The sequence below is a fragment of the Acanthaster planci genome, linkage group LG05, assembly GCF_054643075.1.
Source record: "Acanthaster planci isolate LZ-2023a linkage group LG05, COTS_SCS, whole genome shotgun sequence".
Taxonomy (NCBI): domain Eukaryota; kingdom Metazoa; phylum Echinodermata; class Asteroidea; order Valvatida; family Acanthasteridae; genus Acanthaster; species Acanthaster planci.
The window spans coordinates 8,535,016-8,545,417 of NC_141781.1; the positions used below are offsets into that span (position 1 = coordinate 8,535,016).

Here is a 10,402-nt window from a genome sequence, read left to right on the forward strand (position 1 = left end):
TGAAAGTTTGTTCACCCCTTCCGCTGCAAATTATTGCCATCTGTAAAACGTACTGGTATGGTACGTGTACATCAGTGTAAAGTGCATGGTGCAGCATGGGTTGACATGTGGAGAATTAATTAATTGCACTATTATTAGTATTAGCAGACTACCCCCCCCCAAAAAAAATTGGTCTAGCAGTGGGTATGACCGCGGTTATCGCTTACAGTGACACTTTGATGCTGCATAGGCCTACTACTAGTTCTAATGTATCAAAATATTCAACTGGCAACAGCCTGACAGTTAGCGCGCAGCTAGGCTTCGTTGACTTCCAGTTTCCAATTCATCCTGGACTTTTCGCCCCCGGTTTTGGTAAGTGAATTCACTGACTAAATCTTCTCCCGAGCTCTGAATTCAGCCTTCTTTTGTTTCTCCATCACCAGAACACCATGCTCACCGTGAGTGTGAGTGACACTGTTCATCATGTCTTCGTACTAACAACACCGCCTTAATTAACATTAAGTGCTGAGTGGAGCGTCAGTTTGTTACTGTAGATTGTTTACTTACATGTACATGTAGGATTCCCATTTTTTTGACATTTTCATCTTGCAAAACTTGCAACACTCTCTTTATTGGCTGACCCTATTTTTGAAAATTTCAAATTGTAACTTGTGGAAAACTGTGATTGTATTACTGATAAACTAGCCATGCAAATTTGAATCCACCATCTTACCGTGTGTCCTGTCTTAAAACACTCACAGTTTTCCCTCAAAACCTGACCCTTTTTTGACATTAATCAACCCTACAGTTAGTCAGCATGATGTCACAGTCATCTACCAAGGTCAATTCAAAAGTTAAAATGTAACTCTCCTTCAATTAAAGGAGCAGAGTCCCCAAGCATGCCAAATTTACAATCGATTGCAATCCCCAGTATTCCTCTTTTTTGAATTTTGGACTGGATCAGCATCCAGTCCAAAATTTGAAAAAGAGGAATACCTTTACTAACGCTCCACTCAGTAGAGCTTGAACAAGTACCATTGTCCAGCTTTTTTCAAGTTCCAAAATGTAGTATTCGGTGGTTTTAGTAGAGGAATGGTTTTACACATGTAAGTTTGACATGTTTGAACAGAGTCCTATTAAGTATTGGACAATTTTTTACCTTTTTGACATGCTCATTTCGTCATGGGATTGGACATGTTGGATGATATTGATAAGTTATGTGTTTCATGCATAAATTTACAGAGGAAGTGAGCCATGGAATCAAAAATAAATTTTTCTTCAAATCTTCAATTTTGTTCAAACATGCGTCAGAAAACAATTTCAGCAGTACCTGCGTGACCTGCTCATCAAGTTGGAGATAGATGGATGGTATACAAGAAAAATTTAAAATAACAATTTGTTAGAAGTCTGTAACAAGAACAAATTGCCCCTTGCTGTTTTTTTCAAAAGGGCACCTGTTACAAAAGGCTGAAAAATGAACATGATCATGGGAGATGAATGGTATCGAGTTTTGATTCTGATTTGTCTTTTTAGCTCATTGCACGATCCCCAAATTTTCTACTTCTGTTCAGCATTGAAATGTATTTTTATGAATGACTTGATCTCAAATCTACAATGCAGACGGGTGTGAAAAAGAGCGTCTTGATTTCAAGTACATAAATTAAGAAGAAACATCATTGTGCACTTCTTCGATGATATGCATGAAATGCATTGCTTGTCTGTCATCCAATCATACTGTATTGCACACGTTGAAAAGGTTTATCCCCAAGTTCGGATTCTTATGTCCGATTTGTTTTCCCCCCTGCATGGTCTATCAAAGGACGTCACACTTACATGTACAGTGGGATTTGAACCTGCAACCTCTTGGACTTTAATCAAGTCAGACTTACGTTGCTCTTCCCCAGTCAGCCATTTTTCTGCCGTCGTCCATTGCCTTTTGCTTTTTGTTGTGTCCCAATTCTGCCATTGACCAGTTCCAAACATGCCATTTTCCGTCGCCCGTTGTGCATCGTCCGTCGCCCATCAATTGGGTTGCATAGGACCTGCAAAAGCCGGGGTCTGACAAATGACAATGTGATGATTCCATTCACTTCTAAGGATCTTTTAGATCAATAAGGCAAGTTCAAATTCCACAGCAATACTAGTCCAATAATCAATGCCAATAATGCTAGACTACCCCTGCCCCTCTGAGAATTCAACCAAGTGTTTTGGGGGAAAACATTTTCAGCCAAAATGTTCAGGCCAACTTGTCCACAGTCTAATTCTAATTTGCATACTTTAAAAATGTGCCCACTTGTTTCCATCAAATTCTAGAAAGAAATCTGCCAACCGATACAGATATTCCATTTTGTCCTCTCAATTTCACCTTGCAATACTAGACAATGCTGTGGATAACAAACTGTGTATTAAATGTATTGTTAAGGGGCAATTACCACTTGGTTTAAGTTTCAGAAAATATGACGTGTTGGTTTTTGTGGGTGTGTATGCCATGGTGGATAGACCAATGAGAACAGGTTGTCCAGCACATCAGCATTATTTATGGGGCTAACAAGTAACGTTACTGTTTAAAAGAATTCTGTGAGCCTACCTGCAACTCAAGTCATGTCTAATTTGGAGTATACAGCAGATTTCATCATAGGTATACCCACCCTCAAAATAATGTTGAATCAGTTCGTCTCTTATGAAAACTATTAAGGAATCAAACATTGTAAATAATCTATTATTTACATTCCGTTCTGTGGGATATCGTGCAGGGACAGACAAAAATATTACGTAGGCTATAGGCCTAAAGTCAGGCCGTTAACGAGTAAAGTTACGTCTAGAGTAACTAAGTTATCGAGAAAAACAATCTACCGTAACAAAAGTTTTTTTTGTTAATTTATTTATGCAACAAAAAATGGTATTTTTTCAAATACACGTCACTTTACCGATGTGAGGATATTATTTCTTCTCTCAAGTGGAGTTCGGCGCAACTGTAAAAACGAATACATCTTCTAGTTCTATTGCTAAAAATAGAGTCAGGCAGGGTGGATTGATCGATCAAGGATATGTACATGTGAAACGATCAAGGGTCAAAAATAAAAATGACAGACGACGGGCGATGTATGACAGGCGATGGACGACGGACGATGGTAGATATGGAATTCCATACTTATAAGGCACCCCCATTTGATAGCCTTTTTTGTAGAACGTGTGTCATATGTCACCAATCAGTAAGTCTGACTCGACAGATAAGCCAATCGGACCCCTGTCAGTAATATGTAGTTATTCACAATTGCATATGAACGACATGATCTTGCATGATGCATACAAAATTTCCACCAATCAAAGTAGTCAGACTTGTAGACACATTCGTTATAATGCAGGTTTGAACAACGTAAAAACAAGTCTGGCAATGTGATTGGCTGCTACCACTTTTGGTAGATGAGCCCATTCGCTGTGTAAAAATGGTTGGTAGATTCATCAAGTCGGGATTTCTGAACTAAATTCCTAGTGATAAGTGGACACAAGAGGGCGCGAAGCAAGTAACAGCGCGTGGTACGGTCTCAATATATATCCAAAGCATAACCGAATTCACAGAGATCCCGACTTTAGTCAAGCCTTGTGACCTCTGGACTACCATACCAGTGCTCTACCAACTGAGCTATCCAGCCTTACATTGGTGGCTCTTCCCATTTGTCAGTAACTCTGTTCAGGGGGCGCTAGCCAGAAGCCATTAAACCTGAAACACTATATAGCCAAGGATCACACCCCAATACCAGGATACAATCTGGGAAGTGGTGAACAGGGATCGCTTAAAGAGGATACGGCTTTTTGAGCATATATTATGAAAGAAACTATATAGAGAAACTGACTAGGTGCTTGTAAAAGAAAAGGAAAACTGTAAGTAAATTGTTTAAAATTGAGTAAACGGGTAACTTCATACCGATTGTTTATTGTGTGAATTTTTGCAGAGGTACCAAGGTTACTGTACAGGTACATGTATACTTGAAACGAAAGTTCTATGTTGGACGACTTCAGGTGCACTGCCAGGGATTTGAGGAACTCACACCATGCTCAAGGACCTGACCCCGGGAAGTTCTGAGATTGATTGGTGTGAAGATAATTACTCAGTGTTTCCATTCATTGCTGAATTCTACAACACAGTGAGTAGAGTTTGCTGCCCACTGATTTGGACTCAAATGATTTTGTTGCTCAGTTGCTGGGACTATGCATGTGTAAGTCCTACAACTCATTCCAAATTTCCCCTCTCTATCTTGGGTGCCTAGCAAGGCAAGGTGAGTGCAGTGTAAGTGCACTAGTACCTTAACTTTACTACATGTTCATGATGTATGCCACCCTGAGCTCTCAATTGTAAATTGAATGTAAAAATCGCTCATTAATATTGTAAAACAGTCCTGTTTTATGCATACATCTACATGTTCAACCGTGCCGTTTTGCACTCAAATATATATACATGCATACAATAAGCCAAAAACTTACATGTACCTGTATTCCGGTAGATGCTGTAGCCTGTACATTCATTGAGTACACAGGTGAGTTGGTAATAAGGCTTGCCAATAATTTATTCATGGATGGGCTTGACACCTACATACATGTACATGTATTGGGGGCATGTGTAGCCCACTCGATCGTTCCTCAGCAATTTCCCATTCGTATTGCTCAGTTCTGACATGAGAAATTCCCCACTCCCTCCAGATCAGCAATGCCCTCTTCTTTGTGTTCCCGCCCCTCATGTGGGCACTATCCAAGGAGTACGCGCAGCGTGTCAACCCTTCCATCAACCTGATATGGCTGCTCCTGATGGTTGTCGGAGCGTGCTCCGTCTACTTCCACAGCACCCTGAGCCTGGTGGGCCAACTGCTTGATGAAGTTGCTATTCTGTGGGTGGTCTTGTGCGGTGCAGGCCTGTGGTTTCCACGGCGATACTATCCGAGAGTCCTCAATGGAAATAGGTTTGTTAAAATGATCTGTGGATGTAGTGATTCTTTTGTGTCATATCAGATACCGGTATATTTTATAGCACTTTTTCGATTGGTTGCAGTTTGCGTAATGGGCCTCGGGTTTCCATGGTGATACTATACTGAAAAATGGAATAGAAACATTTGTGAAAGCCTAAAAAGGGGCTAGTAGTTTTTAATGTTTGTGACTCATGACCAGAGGGTCATGGCTTCAAATGCAGCTAAGTAGCCTTGGGCAAGCACTTTGCCTCAGCTTGCCTCTCTCCACCCTAGAGTACAAGATGGTACTGGCATTAGCAGGGGACGGAGCAACTTGCAATGGACTGGCATCAGTTTTCGTGTAAGGTAATCCCGAGATTGACACAGGTCTGATGAGCCAACTGGTTCAGAAACTTCAGAACAGACCTGCTTGACTTGCTCTTTTGTAATGCTTCATTTTTGTTTCGTTTTGCTATCTTTTTTTCAGGAAGGTTTTCCGTATCATCATAACCATATTGACACTGTGTGGAACAGTGATCGCCTTTGTCAAGCCATGGCTCAACTCCTTCCTGATGATGCTTTTTATTGTTCCTGGCGTCATTACATTGTACCTGGAGCTCAAGAGGTAAGCCGTGTGTCTAACGAGAACAAATGTCAAAGCTTTGACGATAGCAGACCACCCCGCAAAAGATGTGTATTTATTCATATTTTTACGTTTAAATCCGGTTAAGTGGTGATACGTTTACATTTGAAAATTCTCAAATTGAAAAATGTAATTTTTTCAAAGGGTCCACTGTCCGCGAGTGACCCGACTCGGTCGCACCAACTTGTGTTTGTGGGTCTTGGCCACCACCTGTTGGGTTCTGGATCGTTTGTTCTGTGACTTCTGGCTGTTGGTGTCCTTCCCCTATCTCCACTGCTTCTGGCACATCCTGGTCCTGGTTGCCTCCTACAGCTCAGTCATGCTCTTTGCCTACTTTGATGCCATGAATGAGTTTCCTGAGATGGGTCCCGTCCTCCGCTACTGGCCCAAGGACCACTACACCAACTTTGGTATCCCCTATGTCACCCTGAAGTGTGTTTCGGCCAAACCAAAGGAATGAAAGACGTACATGTACATTGCGTTGTTGTACACACACATGTACTTGTTCCGCTTACCCCCAAATCATTCCTAATTTACTGTCCCGATTTTTTTTAATATTCAGAGCGCAAACAGAACATTCCAATTTGCATTAGAAAAAAAAATACTAGAGAAGTTTCAGCAAAAGAGGGTGCTATTTGCTATGTCAGAATGGCAGGTGTTAGCTTCGTATATGATTTTACATGTGTAAAATGGCTTCTCCGGCACGGCTGTCCATCTTGCTTTGAACCCATAAAATGGGAGTCCCGATTTCTGACTTCTCCATGTTGGCAGGTATGGCTATGTAGTTGTGGGGACAAACGTGTCATTACGTCAATTTTATTCTGGACCAAAAATGTTGTAGGGACAAAGAAATGTCGCCACAACTCGGTCCTAATTTGCCGAATAGAAATTGTCCCCTTAACATGCACACGCAAAATCTTGTGTGGGCAGAGTGCAAAATAAGTCCAAAATGCGGTCTAACACAATCAATCTTGTTCTGCCACGATCAGCTTTTGATCAGACATACACCAGCGTCACATGGAAACACACTCTCACTGTTTAAATTTTTGCTTTTGACTTTGCTTTTGAGACTCCTGCCTTGAAATTTCCTTCAAACAATTTGTCAGACTGCACCTGGTTTTGGTTAGATAAATACTCCATATGCTCAGAAAATATCCAATGTCTAGGCGTAATTTTACACTCTGCTCGGCAATGTTTTACTGTTGTTGTGTATTTTACTGCTGTGCAGCCTTTCCTTTTCCAAGTAGGAATTGAGGGACCTTCAACAGTCATTTTGCTTCAGGAGGACTCAAAACTAAAACATTAAATGTGGAATTGAAATCCTGAATAAGATGCTGCTTCAACCGTGCTCAGTACTGTTTAGAAGATACTCTGACTGCAGTCAGCATTCCATGGGTACTGTCCGGCGGAAAAATAGTGAAAACTGATGCTGAGGACTCCAAAACTAAGACATTTAATGTGAAATTGAAATCTTGAAAGATGCTGCTTCAACCGTGCTCAGTACTGCTTGAAAGATACACTGACTGCAGTCCACAAACGTCCGGTGGAAAATAGTGAAAACTGTCATGCTGCCTGTAAAGAATGCTGAAAGTTCCTGTACACTGTGATGTCATTCTTGGCAGAAAGTAGTTTGTTTTGTTCAGACTGAGCCTGTTATCGTTGTACTGTATTTTCTTGTGCAAGTGAATGTTTGATGGTGCAGTAATTATTGGAACAAGAATGAGATTCTTGTACGTGTATTTGGTTGCTGGACACTATTACACTACCTCTCTAAACATTAACAACTTTGGCTTTATTTTCCACATTCATCAAAATCGTCCACAGATTTGTGCAATTTAATATAAGTTTTAGACTCGGTTTTGAAACCTTTTGAATTGTCCACCCACCGATCAGTCAGCTAATGGAGCTGTGCAGGATTTTATCTTCAAAATTAATTATTGTCATATTTATATTGCGTTTTCAAAAGCTTGAGTGCAATTTCTCGGTGTAGCATGGCGTTACATCCGTGTTTGAATCTCAGTGGGAGGAATCAAAGTTGTGAAGCTGATCAACATGGATTGAACGTTATCGCTTGAAGTTTTACTGCAGTTATGAACCTTGCTGAAGACTTCCTTAACATGTGGTCAGAGTAAGAAAAATCTGCCAAAATACACTGTATTTTGTTGCCGATTCAACATTTATGAGCTTTAATAAAGCATGCTTTACAGTTATATCTTTAAAATTTTACTCATTCTGTGATCAATGCAAATATTCATTGAAAGAAAATTTAATAAATTTGAGATTTTTATCTATGAATATATTTATGATATGAGGGAGAACTTTATGAAGGCACAATTGGAGATTATCAATCTGGACAATAGTGGCACACTCCAATTTCTATTAACCATTAAACATGTACTAATTTAAATAACCCGGGTTAGAATTTGGTTGTACCTTTAGGTGTTAATTGGTGTTGTACGGGTGTGCGTTTACGGGTATTTTTGGCACTGGGTACCCATTTTTTTTAACTGGGTACCCTTAAAATATAAAGAACACTTCACATATGGCATTATGCGCAATCGCGGCTGACCATGTGCCCGAAAATGGGCTCTTTTTTCATACATAGGAAGCAGCACATTGATCTAAAAGTTAAAGGGAAATCTCTCCCCCCCCCACGTTTTTATTAAATGAAGTATTGCCTTTAATTTGTAAGAAGCTCCATCGATCTCTGAACTGGAGTTATGACTGTGGTTTTTCAGTGGCAAGATAAGATTTTTCAGCAATTCTGCCCTTCACTGTTAAAGTTCACGTACATTTCATATGTGGAATTTTGTTTAAGGTACTCAGCCCAAGAAATGGAACCGGGTTTTTATATCGACGGGCGCGTACCCCATGCAGACGTAGTGTTTTGCATGTTGAAGTACATAGATTGCATTCGTACACGTACAAAGTAATTAGGCATTAATGTAGTATGCGCGGGGTTGCGCTGCTGGGTGCTCAGCTTGACATGCACCCAGGGGAGGAGACAAACCATCTGCACCAACCGGCGTGGCTTAGGGTTCACAAGATGCCATTACAAAAACCCACCACCTCCTTCCTTCCCTTCCAAAGCCAACTCTGTTTTCTTTTCAACTCGTCTCTACCCGCCAAAAATCTAAGTCGTTGCAGACATGTCCCTCCGCTGCACGGATACGGTTCTATTTTTAGATTAATTTGCATATGCTGCTGGCTACAATTTGGCAATTGACTTTAACAGTAAGTAGACAAGCGCCCTCTACTAGTCCAATTTGTGAACAATCAAGCAAAATCATAATACATGTTAATCGTTTCCCCACATTAACTTGGGCTTTTTGCAATTCATTTGGTGCCAAAGCAAAGATTACCAACTGAAATGTTTCCCACATTGTTTTGGAAACACTAGATGTCTTTGATTCTGTAATTCTATGATTGCGAGCATTGTTGTTTCTTCATGGCAAGTGTACAACTTTAAGTTGTGTATCATTGATTGCACAGTAGGCTAACACAAAATTCACCAGAAGAATCAGTGTGTGAGGCAGGAGCGTAGCAGGTGTATCCATCAGCACGCTTGTTTTATTACTGGTGCAATGCAGAAACGGACTGTTCCAGAATTAGATGGGAAGGGTTTCAGATGCTCTCTAATCAGCGAACTCAACAAATGATAACCCGTTCCTTCATTGTCGATGCGTAATTCCCTCAAATGGAGAATTGAACTAAAGTATGTTTTTATTAAGGTGGATTTTTTGTGGAATTAAATTCTGCGGAATTAACATTTGGGCCATGTCCAGATGACTTAGTTGTGGCGTAAACTTGTGTAAAAACCAGTGGGAAATGGCTGAAGCCAGAACCATAGACTCGTGTGTATATTGAAGCCGCAGCCAAGTTATCTTTACATGGCCATACTTAACATGAAAATAGTATGGTACATACATGTAAATTTCAGCACTGCTTTAGTCTTTTGTTAATACTGAAATGATCAACTATCAATTTCTGAAATTCAAACCCTTTTTTTCATGATGTATGTGCAAGTAATTTTGTTTTACCTGGGTAACCTATTACTGTGTAAACTTTCCAGCCAGTTCAGTTACATCTTCATTTTGGGTGTTTTCATTGTTGTGTTCAATACGTAGATTTTTAGAAATCAACAGAAATCAGTGCTGCTGTAATGAAATTGAAAATGTATGATTGGATTAGTTTTCAACTGAAAGTGATTAATTTGTATATGAGATAGATTAAGTTTTGTTGCATTATACTTCAAGAAACCATTAAAGCCAAGAAAACAAAATGGTCATTATCCTGAAGTTACAAAAGGAGTGGACGATTGTTTTCCCTCCCAAGATAACCCCAATTGATACATTTCACATTCAATGAGCCACAACTTATGGGTTCATCCTAACTTCAAGATTCTCTCCCATTCATATATACATTCCATCGTATTTTAACATAATGTGCATGTTCTGTTCAATTGTACTGTCATCAGACTGGGGGGGGAGTTCAAATGATTTACAATTTTTCTTTTCCTCATTTAACCAGTCCTTTCTACATTTGAACTAGCAGATTCCCTTCAAATTTGGGGGATACATTGCTTGCTGCAGCCCAAAATTGTCTTGTACTTTTTGTAGCCCATGATGCTGTACAGTATGTTAACCCAACTGTAGCATTTGGGTTAAAATAAATGTTACTTGGAGATACATTTTTGAGATGTGTTCTGATCAATTGTAGAATTTCTGATGTACTAAAGGGATGGTAAGAGCTAGAAATAAAATGATTTTCAAAGACTAACAGTGTGTCAGGCATTATGCTGTGACTGGACAAAACAAAGCATGATATACACATATTGTGT

General features: G+C 39.9%; 1 protein-coding gene across 2 annotated transcripts; it reads left to right on the top strand.

The window, feature by feature from the left end:
• The first annotated feature begins 19 nt into the window (after window positions 1-19).
• Window positions 20-10,341, top strand: LOC110986959 (alkaline ceramidase 2-like). 2 transcript variants are annotated; one of them, XM_087137283.1, is made up of 5 exons: window positions 20-351; window positions 3,933-4,124; window positions 4,732-4,934; window positions 5,407-5,544; window positions 5,707-10,341. In XM_087137283.1, the coding sequence occupies exons 2-5, from the start codon at window positions 4,032-4,034 to the stop codon at window positions 6,020-6,022; spliced, it is 750 nt and encodes a 249-aa protein (XP_086993409.1). In that variant the 5' UTR covers window positions 20-351; window positions 3,933-4,031; the 3' UTR covers window positions 6,023-10,341. The 2 variants fall into 2 exon arrangements, with proteins under 2 accessions (XP_086993409.1, XP_022105013.1); XM_022249321.2 differs by having other exon boundaries at window positions 23-351; window positions 4,678-4,934.
• The last annotated feature ends 61 nt before the right edge of the window (window positions 10,342-10,402 follow it).

What these genes read in the sequence shown, in the direction of transcription:
- LOC110986959 (XM_022249321.2), top strand. Translation starts at nt 4,032, where the DNA reads ATGCTCAAGGACCTGACCCCGGGAAGTTCTGAGATTGATTGGTGTGAA. An exon ending in AGAGTCCTCAATGGAAATAG is followed by an intron (nt 4,935 to 5,406) that starts GTTTGTTAAAAT and finishes TCTTTTTTTCAG; the next exon opens with GAAGGTTTTCCGTATCATCA. An exon ending in TTGTACCTGGAGCTCAAGAG is followed by an intron (nt 5,545 to 5,706) that starts GTAAGCCGTGTG and finishes ATTTTTTCAAAG; the next exon opens with GGTCCACTGTCCGCGAGTGA.